At 37.4% G+C, this 18,227-nt stretch overlaps 1 protein-coding gene across 1 annotated transcript in view; it reads left to right on the top strand.

Annotated features, from left to right (window-relative positions):
- Window positions 1-18,227, top strand: part of Tmtc1 (transmembrane O-mannosyltransferase targeting cadherins 1) — a 253,580-nt gene that overhangs the window by 221,665 nt on the left and 13,688 nt on the right. Inside the window, 4 exon segments of the mRNA XM_047550906.1 lie at window positions 1,778-1,830; window positions 1,833-1,885; window positions 15,282-15,384; window positions 17,779-17,914. Of these exon segments, the coding sequence (XP_047406862.1) occupies window positions 1,778-1,830; window positions 1,833-1,885; window positions 15,282-15,384; window positions 17,779-17,914 (345 nt within the window).

Raw genomic sequence — 18,227 nt, 5'->3', positions numbered from 1 at the left:
AGAGCCAAGAGAAGAGTTCTCTTTGCCTGAGTTTTTGCATCTTTTAAAACTTACTGAGCTGACCACATGATGGAATATTTTTCTGAAAGCAATAAGTCAGTTCCTCAAGGAATTTTCAAAGATACCATTTTTCACAAAGACTCTGAGTTCCCTGTGAGTAACTGTGATGATAACTTTTCCATTGTGTCACATAAATGTTAATGGACAGCCTCAAGTATTTACATTCATAGGCCATGTTAAGTGGTAATCTTGCTGAGTTCATTTGTAAAAAGTCTCAGTTTTCATTTAACTGATATAAGTTATGACAAATGAAAACCATTAAATCTTTACTATCAAATTGTTGTTTTTTTTCCCCTCTTCTTATTTTGAAGATATCTGACTAAATAATGCCCTTTGGGACTTAATTTCAGCCTTCATTTCCTAAGTCTGTATCTTCCTTGGGACTTTGGGAGGATTTCCAAATTAATTTTTGTAAAGATTTATGAAATTCTCAGAGGAAGAGTTCTGCTAACCATATAATCAATGGTCAGATTACCAGGATTAAAAAATACATTTTCATTTAAAAAGAAAAAAACATGAGCCAATGGAAGAATTACTTCAAGGTGTATTTTAGAACAGAAACCTATATGTAATCCTAATGGACTTCCATAGACTTATAGACAATTTTGAATTTTTTGTTGACTGGTGAATCAACAAGAAAGCCCTAAGAAAGTTGTAATACAAATTTTATAATCCTGCACCTTTAAAGCCACATCCCAAGGACCATTCACTTAAGGATACAGTGCTAAATAACTTGTTTTCAAAGATAGGACTGTGTATCAGAGGATCCTATTAGGAGTTAGCTAGATCCCAAGAAGGAATAGATAGTATGGAAAGCCAACTCCCTTGGGAAATAGCTAAGTACCTGGCACATGGCAGACAATGGTAAATGTTTAATAAGTTGAACCCATAAAACTAAGGTCTGTATTAGAATCATGAATTTTAACCCTCAAGATCTGTGATAGGAAGCTCCCTTCCAGGTGAAATCGACTCATAGCAAGCTGCTCCTAACACTTAAGAACTCAGACGTGTGGAGTCAGTATTAGCTTCCCTCTATATAACTTCATCCTACAGAGACTGAACCTGTAGGGGTTTGTAGCAGGAGCCACTGTCCTGGCTTTGATACCCTGTGGAGGAGTTCTGCTGAAGTTGCAGTGTATGTACACACTTTTGACTGAATCAGTCCTGATTTTCAATAAAAATGTGATAAAATAGCTTTTATTGTTTGCAGACCAGTGATCACGGTATTTTCTAATTTCATAAATTTATTCTTCCCTTAGATATAAACCAAAGATTAACACTGGCAGTCTGGCCTGTCTTGTCCCTGGTGGGTAGTTCAGCTACTGCTAGGAGAAATAGGTGCCCATATCATCTTCCACATCATGGTAAACTGGCTTCCATGCCACCCAGGCAATGGCCCCAAAGTTTACCGTTCTGAGGGTCAGCATTCCTTGTAAACAAATGTAAACTATTAAATGAAACTCCCAAAAAGTTGCATCATAGGAATAGAAAGTAGAAAAATCAGTGAATAACTTGTCTTCATATCACTTCCCAAGGAAAATTTCAGAGACAGAAAGAAGCTCTTAGCATCTTGAGACAGCCAAGTTTGATTCATTTGCTATAAAAATCCAGAATAATGGACAATTTTTGCTAAAAGGAAATGAGATGTTAAAGTCTAATCAGAGGATTTAAACAAAGTATTAATAAAGATGCCCCTGCCCCCACTTATTATCTATAGGTCCCCGGAGAAGAAAGAAGAAGCTATCACTCTTCTGAAGGATTCCATTAAATACGGCCAGAGTTTGCAGATGCATATTCAAGCTTAGCTTCGTTATTGGCTGAGCAGGTAATTATTTCCATTTAATTTCACACAATATTTTTTTAAATGTGACTGTTAAGTGCAATAAATTAATGTTACACAGATTGTTGTAATAATGATTTGACTAATGGTTAGTAAACTTACAATGGACATCTAATCTCTATGTCAGTTTTCTTCTTGACAGACATTAGAAGCCTAGTTTTCTCATTCCAATATTTTCTTCATAGTGTAGGTGACCTTTAGACAAACATGGTGTGTTACTATCGATATTATGTTTTCTATCACTTTGGGACTTGCTATTTTTATTGCTATTTACTTATCATATTTTTTCTGGGGAATTGCCAATGGACTAAGGTCAATAGGGAACAAATTACTTATAATCTTGTAGACCCTGTGTCTCAATACCTGTTAGAAGATAGCAGGTTGATGGCCTCCTAAGAGAAAGTTTTTATGGCATAAAACAGGTTTGTGTTGAATCCCCTCCCCTTCTCGTGTCAAAATAATTTGATACCACTTTTCAGAGTCCTGGGACACATGCCCCCTTGCTATGGGAAAGCAGACAGAAGTTATCTTCTCTCTAAATTGATGAAATAGTTTTGTTGACACACAGAGGTGCCCTTGATAGACTGTGGATTATGCTGCCACACAATTGCCAGATTGTCTTTAAAATCATGCACAACATTCTTTGCTAGACGCCTTGCAGCAATTCATTTGGCTTAAACATAAGAAATTATTTTGATGAGACATGTCAGTTACTTGGGGTACAATTTGCATTTAAAAAAAAACTTCAAAAGTTCTACCGAGAAGCAAAATTAGGACATTCTATGAGTAGTTAAGTCATAGAATTATGAAACTAGTTTTCTTGCTTTAATAAAACCATCCTCAGTATCCCCCTCAGATACCAACTCTGTGGATGCTCAGGGTTCGTAATATAAAATGTTATAGTACTTGCATACAACACATACACATCTCTAGATTAGTTATATTACCTAATACATTGTCAATATATGCAAATACTTGTTATACTGTACTATTTTGGAATTAAAAAATTCAGTACAAGCCAGATGCAGTGGTGCACACCTGTAATCCCAGGGACTCTGGAGGGCCTAGGCAGAAAGATCTCAAGTTTCAAGCCAGCAGGCCCAACTTAAATGAAAAATAAGAAGGCTGAGGAATGGCTCAGTGGTTAAGGGCTCTTGGTTTCAATTTCTGGTACAAAAAAAAAAAAAAAGAAATCAGTACAAACACAATTTTTCTAAGAGTATATTTTATCTGAGGTGGTTGAATTCATGAATGGGGAACCCTAGATGCAGAGGGCCACTTTATTCTCTTTGTAGTATAGGTGGACTTTAGAGAAATTCTTCATCTGTGTGGAGGTTTTTCTTGCATGTTTTAGTACAGCATCTAAGCTGAAAGGATCGTGGTCATGTTCCATGGTGGACACTACAGTCCTCAGCTGCCTTTGGTTTGTGTGAAGTTAACACAGGAGGGTTTTCTAAAGTAAAGATTGGTTCCATCATCAGCATCCCTCTTTTTACCTCTCCTTGGCTCCTTCATTTTCCTAAGAACTTCATCCTGCCTTTCTCTGGCTGGTGGTATTGCAGTTGCTCAACATGCCAAGCACGCTTCTCTCTTGGGACCCTTGCAGGATCTGTTCACTCTGCCTGCCACATTTCTCTCCAGATAGCTCAGAGATTCTTTCTTCACATTGTATCAGTAAAACTGATGCCCTTGTGGCACCATGTCAAAGATGTCTCTGTGATGACTCTGTAAATAGCAACTGTCCCAATGCCACAGTATTCTCCGTCACTTTTGTCCTGCTTTACTTTCCCATAGTATTTATCATCATCTAACATACATTGTGTGTTCATGGTCTTTATGAGAATTGCCATTTTATTCATGACAGTATTCCCATGCCTGTCACATGGTATGCGACCAATAGTTTTCTGTCAAGTGAAAAAATGAGTGACATGGGGTCCTCCTTGACAATAGATATCTGAATTTACTATTATATTGCAAGTGGAGCTGGGCATGTGGAAACAGTTTGATAATGGAATTGTGCCTCCATGTGATGATCCTGTCCAGCCCTGAGAGCCGGCAAAACACGGCCATGAGAAATTACCCATTATAACCAACCATAGGCCATCACCCAAGACATCTTTCAGTAACTTTTTTTTAACACAGTTATATTTCAGTGACTTCTTTATGAACACTCAAGGACAGATTTTCTCATATTTTAGTATTAGGGAAGGTTAAGCTTCTCATAAATTACAAAGGTTTATTTGTTTTTGTGATTTTGAAACAAATGCATGAAAAGCCCTGAAATTGCTACAAAGGTTCACTCTTCCCACCTCCATCTTGCCTGGACTCACTTGCACCTGACAACTTCTGGACTGAGTGGTCTGCTTTGCTCTGTGTGCATTTTTACTCATGGGTTTGTCATTTTAAAATATTTATATGTTGTATATTTTTTTAAAGGTGGACTCAGTTTCTTTGTGGAATAATGAGGGATAACTAAATGAATCAAGCATTATATTAATAGTTCCTAATTCATTTCTTTTTCCCCGACTTGTCAGGTCAGATAAACATTTAATTGCTGTTTTTAATGAAAATTACCCTGATGTTAAGTGACAACATCACTTACTTATACCAGTGACAATATGTTGTCTTTTTTATGAGTTTTGTATGGATATGAATGGTAGAATTTCTATCTCTTCACACAGTTTATAACATCATCATTTCTTTTTTTTTTTTTTTCCAATACCAGGATTGAACCCAGGGGCATTTAACCATTGAGCCACATCCTCAGCCATTTTTATATTTTATTTAGACACAGGGTTTTGCTGAGTTGCTTAGGGCCTCACTGAGTGCTGAGGCTGGCTTTGAATTCGCATCCTGCCCCAGCCTGGGCGTCATTTCTTTCTCTTCTTCCTTCTAAACTCTCCCGTGCTTCAGAAATAATTCAAATTCACTCCTCCCTATTTTATGGTGAGTTATCTTCCAAAGAGTTCCATTTATGGGAACCCATAGCAACATGTAAAACTAATCATGTAGTTTTATTTCTTGATTTAATATCTTACATTTAAATTTAAGCCTTGTTTTGACTTCTAATGATTTAGGTTTATCTTCCTCACTATAATAAGCTTAAGAAAACTCGTGACTTTTTTCCTACACCTGCTCCCTCTCAGGGCTTAATGTAGTGACACAGGCTTTCATGCAGCATCTCCTGACTTAATTTGCTTTGAGATTCAGTTTCCTGTGGTGTGATATTGACAGCATTTAAACAATGAACTGAGAGAACTGTATTAGAATTCACCTCACAGTAACAACAGCAGAGGGTGGGCAAAGTCTGTACCTCTCTGGGTCTCAGTTTCAAAGTCTGAAAATTGATAAATTTTCTGAATTATCTTCATGTATCTAATGCTCTAACATTTTAGGAATATTTAAGATTATCTTCTTGAATATCAACTTAGTGCTAAGGAATATTTAATGAAAAACAAGTATTTAATAACTATTAATGCCATAATTAGTGTAATTGTTTCTATACAAATAAAGTATTAATATATGAAAATAATTTGCCTTAATAAATATCCTGTTTCAGTTGTATTCCTTTTGTAAATTGATGAGCTCTAAGTTCATGAAAAGTTACTATTTTAAATGATCCTGATATTTAGTGACCCTGAAATTTATTTTAGCCCATCTTTCAGGGTCTTTACATTCATTCTATTTTAACAAATATAGCAGATAGAAGTTGCTTAGGTTTTGTTTTTATTCATTAAATAAAAGCAAAAGCATTTTTCAGTAGAATTTTAAATAGTTCAACATATATTTTTCTTCAGCTTTGTTTTAAAAAGTGCTAGATGACTGATTTAAAATTGATTTCTTGATAAATTTCATTTTTGTGAACTGTGATGGCAAATTGATGTCAAGTTATTGCATTTCACATAGTGGAATTTCTGAACAATCATTAAGAAAAACAAATTCTGACTAAGACCAGGATCTTTTCTTACTTAAAAAGGTCATACCTTTTGGCAGTTTTTCCTACTCTAGATGTGATACACTGTGAGATCTAAGAATCTAACTGAAAGATTGAAGGGTTCTTTCTTCTGCCCCTTCGGGCAACTGATTTCAACATCAAAGAGATGGAGCACCTGTTGAGTGTAACCCAGGGTGGCCTCCCCTTTTCTGACGTGCACCATCTCCTCTTCACGTTTTGGATTCTTTCGTCATGAAGGAATGCTTCAGGGAGACAAGCAAGGCACAGAGAAACTGCTAAGGAAGATCCACCTGGCTTAACATTCCTTGGGTAGCAAAGGAATCCATTCTTGATGGAGTGGCACCACTTTATTAACAGCCTCCCAGCATTTCAGATATCCAGAGAATATGGAAGCAACACTCACAAACCTAAGTCAACCTGTGACTTATGAAACCCTCCCCTCCCTGAGCCCGTCATCTTCCAGAGCCACCATCTGTCCACATGCATGGCCCATGATTATTATGGTTGTGGACCTGTCTAATGCTAAAATGATTCCTGAAATGAAATCACTCATTGTGCTGGCAAGTTTTCAGGATGTATGTGAAAGGTTTCACCTTCTGTATTTAATTTCAAGTTCTTTATATCATCCTATAGTTTCTAATTCTCTAGCACTTTTTTTTTTCCTGTCATTCACATATTGTCTTCCTTTTCCAGGAATTTCAACTGGAAGATTTGATAAAAATAGCTATTAATTATTTATTTTATGTCTCTAATTTTTTTTTTTTTTAAGTGTTGTGGAGCTCAGAAGCAGATAGAAAGTCAGACAGCCTATCTGTAGAAACTTCTCTCCAGGTTGGCCTTTCTTGTACCCAGGAATCTTTGGGTAGACTTATTCAACATTTGGTGAATTATTGATTATATTATCATTTAGCTCACCTCTCTCAGTCTTAAGATGTCTATAAGGATGTTTCAAAACACTTTGTCAGACACCTGCTAAAATCCTTGCCCTGATGTCAGGTTGTGATTCTATCAAAAAAGAAGCAAGGTATATTAGTTGTTCCTGGTCTTCGTTGCAAACATGCTATCCACTGACACTCTTCCCATCCATCTGTATAATAATCCCATCTAGGATTTATCTGGAACTAAATATTGTGGTCCTTGTTCTGTTTGAACCTAAAGACAGCAAGTAAATCTACTTGAGCAAAGTAGACGATTTGACAAGGGAAATCTGAAAAATAGGTAATAAACTGGAAAGACATTTCATGGTTAAAGCCTATTAAGGCCCAAGATGCAGCCCAGGCCTGAAATTGATAGATAATAGAAAGTAAAGCTAAGTATCTGAAGAGAGGGTTTTCAGACTTGGGAGGCTGAAAACCTTGTGGAAATACATGGGTTATTTGGGATGAAGTTTAAAACTGCATTCTGGTGTGAGTAACTAAGAGCCTTATTTAGGTGGTGAGGGAATGGATAGACGGTTGTGGAGAAAGGTACTGTCAGCATGTGCAGGTTGAAAGAAAATGAAAAGACCATTGAGAACTCCAGAGTGAGCAGAGATCTAAAGGACTCATGGCCCCTTTTAGCCATTGGAGACTAAAGGAAAACAAGACTTTAGGAAGGAAATGAGATCAGTTTTTAGGAAGAAAATGAGATTATTTTTTTTTTCAATTACAGTCATATAGACATATAAGTATGAAAAATCAGAAAAAATAAAATACACCTTTTACCCTTAATAAAGCATCTAAAAACAACAAATATCATTTTTTATATCACACAGGTCTTTTAAATATATTTATGTTGTTTTCCTACTTATATTTACATATATTTCAGGTCCTGTTCTTTTCACTTGACATTAAATTATGCATAATATTATACGTTTTTTCACAGTACAAGATAGCCCTTTTAAAAATACCATTTTAATGGCTATTACTAGTTCAAAAGAAGGCACTGTAGTTTACATAATAATTTGCTAATTGTTTATGATTTAGGTTATGTCTTCCTTTTTTCTTTTTTTTATAACAGTGAACTTTTCCTTTCTAGGGGCTTTTTTAAAAACAATATTTTGAATCATTTTCAAATGATACACTCCTAGAAGTAGAATTCTTATGCCCAAAAATATACCACTTATTTCATGACTCTTGAGACATGTAACTAAATTGCTTTCTGAAAGAGTGGTACCAATTTCCTCTGCCACCAGCAGTGTACCACGGTTATGTCTTGAATGGTATTGGAACATTTAAATGAAAATGACACATGGACAATGACACATAAAGACAACAGGGCTAGGAAGATAGTTTTAGGACTTCAAGTAAATGAAACATATTATGTGCAGGTAATTTTGCAGAGGGGAAAATGAAGAACAGTATAGGGGAGGTCTTCTCATTTTATAGATAAAATGTAAGGTACATAGAACTAAGTGTCTGCCCACAGTCATACAAATAGGTAGTGCCGGACTGGCCTGAAATCTGGTCTCTGTTCTTTCACAGCGTGGCACTGGGGTCCCATGACTAGAATGTGTAATGGGCCATGGTTAATAGAGGTGGATGCAGAGGGGGTGGAAAGGGAGAAGAGATGTGATCGAGAAACCAGGGCCTAGAAGTCAGATACAGAGGCTTCCAGAAGAAAGGTAATGCCCTCTGTGTCTACTGCAACAAAAACATCTAGAAATTTGAGGACAGAAGATAAATTCTTGGATCTGATGCCAGGGTGGTCTCTAGCTTATCATTCTCTTCCAGTTCTCCATTAGCATTCAGTGCTGGCTGCACTCCAGCATTGCAGATACGATTGTAAATATTTACAAGCCCTCCATCACTTTTAACCAGTCTACTCTTACTGTAGATGATACAGCTTTGCAGTCCACTAGCAGTAAAGAAATAAAATTAACATTGTTTATGACTCTGACCCCCACTGTAAATGATTACTAGCCCCAGGTTTATGGCCTATTGAAAACTCAATTAATTAACATGGTAACACTTAAAATAAAATATTTTCCTTTCATGTATTTTGGGATGTGACTTCACCTCAGAGTGAAAAGAAAATTAGAACAATAAAATATAAGTTAGAACTGGATGTCAAAGAAAAATGAGGTCCAGCTTCAATTTTTCTCTTTCAACAAATGCCATCTTTTTGGTGGATGCTGCATGCAGACCACTGCCCGTGTGGCTAAGTCAACTTGGAACTAGATCCTGGTGTAAGAGCGTGTTGAATTTCATCATTCAACACATATTTATTGAGCACCTAGATACTACTAAGCACTGCAGATTTTTGAAGTAGCGAAGTCTGTGCCTTGCCTTCAGGGAATGTGGAATCCCAAAGGGAATACTACCCTTAAGTGAGGAACTATGGCCCCTCCCCAGCAGCAGACACAAGTCGAAAACATGCAGAGAGCAAGTAGCAGCAAGAATATTAATCCCTTTTGTTCCGTCATCCTAGATGAACACCAATAAAAAATCGAGCAACAAACCTACCACTTATGGTAACTTTGAAATAATGTCTGAATCTTTGTTATGTTCGCAGAATGGCAAAACTTGGGACGTAATAGGTCCTTGGGACTTAAGGAGGCCTAACCTAATGTGGGAAAGAGGTATAGGGGATAGTGGGGCTGTTGATAAAGTAGGATATCTAATCTGATTCCTGAAGACCTGAAACCTAGTCAGCTAAGTTAAAATAAAAAGGAAACTTTCCAGGCCAGAAGAAATAAACCATGTGAGTCGTGCAGCGGAACTGTAAAGAATGGGGCAAAACGACAAGAAGAAAAGCCTCCAGAAGCAGGAAGGTGCGAGTTCATGCAGTGTGGCTCCCCCCTTTCTCCTGGGCTCACCAAGGCATCGCTGCTCCAGGTGCTCACTGTTACCCTGCTTTCTCTTGAGCCTTTATTTTCCTCTGCTCTGGCATTTGCTCTATAAAGTGGTTATTTCTCTTTTGCCTAAACTGTCACAGAGTGGTGTTGATCACACTCTACTGGGGATGAGAAAATCCAGGATTAGAAAATATCTGACATTTCCTTGGTGGACTGCCAAATGAGTTGATTCATTTCAGTCAGATGAGAAAGATAATTAGACATCAAATATTGATAGAATGTTCTCATAAAGTCCTTGTGATGACTTATGGGTAGAGGAACAATTTTGTAAAGAAAATAAAAACAAGAGAGTGAGAAAGTAGGAGTCTCTGCTTCATCATTGGAACCACTGTTTCACAGTTAGTTTTTGGCAAAGCCATTGACATGAGTTTAAAGATCCATTGGTCCTTAACTTCTCAGGTTCATAATCATAAGTCCTCATTTGGCTAATGGGAAAGTGCCTCCTGGCTCCGTGTCTTTACATCATGGATTAGACCAGAAGCACAGAAGCATTTGTAGAAAGCAGACCAGCCATGATGTTGCAGCACTAGGGAACCTTTTTTTTTTCTATTGGTCCTTTTCCACTCTGGGACACCCGACTCCTCACCTTGTAAACAGTAAGTACATATTGCTGTGGACTGTCCATTAAACCAGCTGCTCCAAGAAGGGGTCCAAGAAGGTCTGTGCAGTTTTCCTGAGGACTTTTCACTTCTGGTCTCTCCTGACTGTACTCTAGTATTCTCCATGCTGTGTGACGCATCTGCAAGTATGGAAAGGTATTTAAATACTCTCCCCTTTTCCAACTAAATACCTATGTGAAACCATGTTTTCCTCACATACTTCACCAGGATCAACAACAAAAAACCGTATAAAAGTTACTGACACAAAAGCAGATACAAGAATCCAGATCTCTGCTACTAAGTCAAACATTAAGGAGATTTGTAAAAATGTAAATTAATAAATATTCATGATCTTTATAAATGCTAAAATCATAATGGTAAATATAAAAGATATGTATGTTGTTTACTTTTTTATTATTTTAAATAAGCTAATAAATATATTTTAATTCTCAGCTTCTTTTCTAATATGATAATATTGATTGATGTAGTCCACATAAACAAAACCCTCTTTGGCACCCCCAGTAATTTTTAAAGTTCAAAAGGGTTCTAAAACCAAGAAGCTTGAGAGTTGCTACATTAAGCTGTAAGCCAGTGCCTGTCTGCTGGTTGCTGCAATCTGAACTTAAATAAAGAAGATGTTCCAAATATATCATTTGGCCAAAAAGAGTAAATTACAGTCAGGGGTCCTTTTTCAGAACCTCCGCTTTCTGCTTTCCCTTCCTCGAGGTGAAACACATGCCATCTTGGGTAATTACAGCATGTACAGAGTGGGATGTTGACCAGGTTTAATCTCTCCCAAGCCCCATTTTCTTTCCACCCCACTGAAAATACTTTTGAGCATTGAAGAGGATACCCATGGCACAGGCCATTCATTTTTTAACTACTGCCCTGGAAGGCTGACTTCGTGCTGTGTTTGGTAGAGGTCTCAGGTGTATAGCACACAATGTCACCTGTCAGAACCCTTCTCTGGATCACACACTTTTTTAATTAAAGTTGTCCTGTAAATAGCTTATTTTCTTTTCCTTTGGAGCTCTCAGGCCCATAGAATCAGGAGCAATCAGGTGTAATTCAGGACTTCTAGCCAGATGAGGTAAATGAAAGTGAGGTCTTGAAATTGAGCTTCAAGGATTAAATAATACCACTACGTAAGATAAATGCATTGTCCTTCCAGGGAAGGTAAAACTCATTTTAAGCACCTATAAGATATTTTTTCTCCTGTAGTGGTGTTCCCCTTGTTCTTTTCTTAAGTGGGGTTAATCATTCCCTGAAATTTAGAGTCCAGTGAATGGAAAAGAAAGACAAATATTGAAGACATTTTTCACAGAGCCTCGTCACTGCGTTGGGGACCACAGAGGGCACAGGGATGTGATTACTTGCTCTTGACAGCGTGGTCTTTTAAATCCCATTACTCCTTGGACTTTGAAAATTACTTTTCTAGTAGAAACTCAACTCATAAACCCTAAAACAATAGAGAAGTTTCCGATGAAAAGTAGTCTCTGCCTATTTTGAAGCAGTAGGAAAGTGACAGGGGTGGTGGGGGTGTGTGTAAAATTAAATCAGGCAAAACAGTACTTGCTCTTGAAAACTGCTATTTACTGTTATATTTGACTTGAGCCAGTGAGACTATGAGGACATCAATTTATTCTTTTTAGGAAAAACACCTTCCCACTAACCTAGTTTGGTTGTGAAGATTTTTTTTAAGGTCTAATAGCAGCAGATTTTTTTCAGGCACATGTTTATGTTTGATAGCTGCTGAAATGAATGGTAACCAGAACCCTCAGACTTTTGGATAATGACAGATGTACAGTCTTTCTAATTCCAGGTCTAGGTGCCTCTCCTGGCTGATTCACCAGCACCTTGGGCTCCTCCTTCCTGACCCTGACAAGCTTAGTTACAATCCTCCTTGTTGGCTGAATCCCCATCGCTTATGTATGAGGACGGGAAAGTGACTGTGTGGTACCTTGTTGCATTTCTACTTGTACACAGCACATGGATGGTGCTCACAAAGTACCTGTTAGGTGACAGATGCATGGATAGATGTATATCCAAAAGTAAAACTGTTCCTTTTGAGCAATTACTTTTGAGTCATTCTTGTTTATTTTCAGAAATCCTGTTTCTATTCAGGGGTCACCAATTGCCTATATGTCCACTTAGTACCTAGGTTCTATGCTCTGTCCCCAGGTAGCTATGAGATTTTAGCTAAATATCTTAATCTCTGAATACCCCTGTTTTTTCATTTGTTTAAAATTGTGGTAACCTAGTGTCCATTAATATTCTTGCCAGTTCTAATCTGTGCTCTCATTTTGTTTGCTGCAAATTTCACCCATTGTAGTTTTAATCATTGATTGTGAAATTAGTATTTTACCATGTTAGTGCATCCTAAAAGTGTCATGTAAAATCTAAAATGTAATCCTTTTAAACAAAGATGGCAGTTTCAAACCCTGACATGGGATCAAATAATAACATAGGCAAGTCAAGATTTTCAGTTTTGGTTTACCCAGGCTATTCTTCTCTGATTGCTGCTAAGATGTTAAGTGTTCCTTGTCTTCTGTATCAAAAGGTGATTAAGAAAAGTTCTAAGAAAAAACACCTGAGTTCATTCATTATTTCTCATGCAGAGTTATTTGCACAGGAACTTGAAACTGTTGGCTAAAGATGCCTCTTGGAAATGGTTGTGACGTCTGACATGGCTGCATTAACTACTGTAGGCCACCCAAACTCAAGAGCATCTTGTGCTTATCTCATTTGTCAACTGATCACATTACATTGTGTTTGTTAGTTCATTGTTCTTTGACTTCTTGAGTAGAAATACTGTGTTGTTGTCATCTCTGTCTTTGGCATCTATCTTCTTGCACTGTAAGTGGTAAGACCAGCACTAGTAGTCCTTCTAGTGATCAGATTAAGAATCATAACTATACGTAGGGCTGGGGAGATAGCTCAGTTGGTAGAGTGCTTGCCTTACATGCATAAGGCCCTGAGTTCAATCCCCAGCACCACAAAAAAAATAAAAATTGTGGTGGCAGAGCAGCAAGGGCTACATTAAAGCATAAAGTGGACCACTGTTACACTAGGATTACAGGTGTGCACCACCCCTGGCTCTCTGATCTCCTTTATTAAAGAGTAAAAAAATAATAACTACAGACAAAGGGTTGAATATGTAGTACACCTTGTTCAAAGTGTTTCACATGTTTTAACCCATTTAATTCTCACAAAACCCTGTGAGAGAGATACTACACTTATTCCTGTTTTACATTTAATGCACAAAGAGAGTGAGGTCTCACAGATGTAAACAGTAGGAACAGGATGCTAATCCAATGTAGTCAAGTACCAAGAGCCCAATTCCTAATTACTGCGCTTGTGTTTCTGGAGAGATTGCAGCTAACCTGTACTGAACATATGGATAAATGAATAATTACCCAGTGCTACTCTCTAAATATCAATTTTATTAGAATCTTATGTAATTTACATTCTGCCTATCATCTTTTCATAGACACACACCCAGTTGTCAGCCTTTCCTTGGACAATATATTCGTAAAGCTCTTCCCTTCTTCAGAAGATTGAAAGGAAATATTTAAGATTTTCGTTCATCTTTGACTTTTTTTGAGTTTGGTAATTTGTTGAGTTTGGCAGTAATAAAGAAAATATTTTTAGAAGCATGGATCCCCATTTTTGCCAATAAAACTCTCACCTTTTCCCTAAAGGTATTTAAATATGTGAATTCAAGCAGATGACATTGGTCATTCTACAGAGGACGAAGTGTCTATTACCTTTCTAGGTTAAATCAGATCTCAGAGTCCTGACCTATTGCTCAGCACTTTGTGTGAACATACAACATTTTATTCACAGACTTAAGGTGTCATATCTGAGAAACTTGTGCTCTGCCTTCCCTTTCCTGGCTAAGTACTCAGAAGTAGTAATTTGCAGTAGTTCTGGAAACTGTTCATATAGAGAACATCTTAAAGAAACAGTTTTTTTGAGCATTATTCTGCATCATTTTCTGTTACCTGTACTTCACAATAGTACTAGGAAATGAAATTATTTCTTGGTGGATAATTCATAAAAACTCAGGTTAATTTGATTTTAAGTACTATATTGTAAAAGAAAGCGTGATCTCAGATGTTGTGAAAGATGTGCCTGAAAGTTAATTTGTAATTATTAAAGTGTGTTAGGGTGATCTTTAGCTGAATAGAACATGAGGGCAATTAGAAAATGATCCGTTGGAGGTATGGCCAGTGAGCTTGGCCTGGCCACACAGGCTGGAGGGATGCCCTTGAATAGACCCAATACTCTTGCAGGGGACAGCTCAGAGATAAGCATAGATGTAATAAGGGAAGTAGCAAGTAGTTAGGTGAACTGTAGAACTAGTTCAAGGAAAGAAAGGATGAGGCCAAGCCCTCCCCATAATCTGCAACAGTCTCCCCTCGCTACTTCCCTTAAAAACTTCCCAATACACACCTTACAATATAGATTTGAGAGAGAGAGAGAGAGAGGAGAGAGAGAGAGAGAGAGAGAGAGAGAGGGAGAGAGAGAGAGAGAGAGAGAGAGAGAGAGAGAGAGAGAACTGTCTATGCAGATACAGTCATCAAAACAAAATCCCCCAGGACTCCCTGCCTCCCAGCCAGATCTCCGTCTCTAAGTGCATTCTGATATTGCTGTATCACCCATTTACTAAGAATTACAGAGGTGAAGTACATCTCATTCAAACACAGTTTTCAAGCCTTTTCCACAGTCCATTCAGAGGTTCCATTTTATGAGACATCAGCTTGTTTGCCCTAAAGGAACTAAGCACAGATGTGAATTGTAGGTAATCGTACACAGTTAGTAATTGACTTCAATTCAAGCAAAGTTCATGTTTTATCTTAATGTTTATTGTGTAGTAGGTGCTCAGTAAATTTGTTCTGCTTTTTCCACTCCCAGTACTCAGTTTACGTTCATGTTTAAAGCACTTTTTCATGGTTCTTTCTTTTTTTTTTTTTTTGTCCCCTTTTAAAGGAAAGATTTAAGGAAGCTGAAGAAATATACCAGGCAGGAATAAAGAACTGTCCAGACAGCTCAGACTTACACAACAACTATGGAGTTTTCTTAGTTGACTCTGGTAAGTAAAATTAAAAGAAAACCTGCTGTGTGGAGATTAGATAATACTATCTGTCAAGCAAAAGGGGAGTGATCCACACAATCTCTCAGAAATAAAATCCAGTCACATCTTGGCAGGATGCTCGCTGTGCTGCCAGTCACATCGTACCGTGGCGCTGTCATGTCAGTAAGCTTGGTGAACTCTGCCCCTTCTTATGATCATGTCTCTGAGGACATGATCCTCAGGTGGTGGCAAGTATTCTCCAGAAGTTAATGAGGCCCAGCCTTTGAATATCATTTATACAAGTTTATAAATCTGATGATGAAATGCTCCTCTACAATGATATAGTGCCAGTCTCTGGATCAAGTTACCAGTAGATTCTTTTGTATAACTGATTTAAAAAGAAAAAAAGCCTCCAGAATTGTTTCATTGTTCCCTCTTTGACATATATTACAGAAAGTACATTATGATCATTGATGCAATATTCTCCTATGACAGGTATAAAATAAATATACTCATTTAATACCAAAGGTCACCGGGCATGGATTCCAATTCATGATTTGTGCCAGGCCCCATATACTATTGGCATGTAATGAATACTTACAAGTAATGAAAGGATATTTGAATTGAGTGCAGAACACCACTTTGTTCTTGTTGACTGCTGGACTGGATGCCCTGCAGTAAAATTCAGTTTTAATTATTTTTTCCCATATGAAATGCTTGAAAGGGTTTTTATTTTCTAGAATATATGAAGCTCTTCTGTTTTACAGAATATAAATTTACATTCTGATATATCTAGGAAAAACCTTATTTTTGCAAGTAAAATTGTTGTAGAGTGCCACCTGCTGGTTCATCAGTCACATGATAAATTGTCCCAAGATACAAAGACGCAGAGACCTCTTGTTGGCTTAATCTAACCCTCTTCCTTTTATTTCAACAAGAAACAGTCTCACCCAGTGTTAATCAGCTTTTTCTCCATTGTGACCAAACCGCCTGACAAGAACAATTTTAGAGAAGGAGGAGTTTTTGAGGGGCTCATGGTTTCAGAGTTCTCAGTCCATACATGGCCAGCGCCATTGCTCTATGCCTGAGATGAGGCAGAAAAGTGTGGTGAAGGAAGGCAGCTCAGGACACAGCCACCAGGAAGCAGAAGGAGAGCTCCGCTCACCAGGGACAAAATATGTGCCCAAAGGCACACCCCCAGTGACCCATTTCCTGCAGCCATATCCTACCTGCCTACAGCTACCACCCAGTTAATCCATATCAGCAGGTTAATGCCCTGATTAGGTTAAGGCTCTCATAACCCAGTCATTAGATCTCAACTTTCTTGCATTATTTCACATGAGTTTTGGGGGGATACCACATATCTAAACTCTACTTACACTATAAATGACAATGACAGCTCACGGGCCACCCTATGATATGATGTCTTTTGGACAAAGAGGGTGTACTTGAAAAGATTTCTGTGTAGATAATAAAGGTTCATTTCCATTTAGAACCTCAGGCTATTCTGAAGTTTATCCATTTAGCTAAAGTTTCACTAGGAATCTTCTTTGGGGAACCTTATCAAACCAGAGAGACTTGCTTCTCATTCTGGCCTTTATTCTTGCCATAGGATCTTAGTCAAGTCTCTTAGTGTCTTTGCACTTTAATGTCTACATTTGTAAAGTAGTACTTTTGTTTTTGTTTTAAATATCTTTTAAATCCCACAAGGCAGCTAAATGATATCAAAAGGCAGCTAAACAATATCCAAAATACCTGCAAAGATCATATAACTAGAAGTATATTAAAATGCATAAATAATAAATTAAAATATATAATGTCTCAGGCAAATATAAGGTGGCATTATTATTATGTCTAAAATCACATTAAACAAATACCATTTAAATAAAAATATATGATTTAAAAAGAGATTTTCAAGATAGAGCTGATTTATATAGTGCCTCAGTGACTGTCTGTCTCAGTATAGTATTTGAAACAGACCCTTGGAAATTGCCTCAGGACAGTTTTCTTTCCATATTTTCCAATTCTAACTTTTGTACAATTGGATAAATAACAGTCAATGATAATGTCAAAACCTCATATTAATAAGAGTAGTGACCAAAAAACACTTTGACTAATGTAATACAAATAGGAAAAAACTTTGACTAAGGTAGTACATATATATGTATGCATACATACATACATACATTAGTTTTGCTACTCTTTAGTTATTAATTTTTTAGAAGTATGAATGAAGAAGGAAATTGTCCAATATTAAAATAAGGAGAAGGCAAAATGCAAGCTAAATTACAAACTTAATTGGTGTGACTGTAATACTGAGGAAGAATTATGTAACTCTAAAAAGAAATTTAAGAACTCATGTATCTTATAATTGAGACACGTTCTGCTCTTACGAATCCTCACTGGTTGCAGGCTCTCCAGAGAAAGCAGTGGCCCATTACCAACAGGCCATTAGACTTAGCCCAAGTCATCATGTGGCCATGGTGAACCTGGGCAGACTCTACAGGTCACTGGGAGAGAACGGCATGGCCGAAGAATGGTACAAACGGTATAGTTCCCCTTCTTTGCTTTTGGGTTACCCAGAAACCTCAGCAATTGCCACCAACTTTTTAGTTAATTGGAACCAACAGGCTCTCAGAAGAGTATCAAATTTTGCCAGTTCAGGTGATACACATTCTTATTTCCAAAGAGACCGGTACAGCAGTAAAAATGGTATCCTTAGTGACTTTTTCCCTGCTGGTTAGGCCATGGCATTTAGCCAGGGTTCGAATCTAATTTCCATAATTTAACCCATAGTTTTCTAAAACCTATGGACTGCAATCTAAACCACAAATAACAATTTCAGAAATGGGGATGGATGA

Source organism: Sciurus carolinensis, chromosome 4, assembly GCF_902686445.1.
Source record: "Sciurus carolinensis chromosome 4, mSciCar1.2, whole genome shotgun sequence".
Classification (NCBI taxonomy): domain Eukaryota; kingdom Metazoa; phylum Chordata; class Mammalia; order Rodentia; family Sciuridae; genus Sciurus; species Sciurus carolinensis.
The sequence above is the reverse complement of the archived record's forward strand: the minus strand, read 5'-3'. Positions and strand labels throughout refer to the sequence as shown.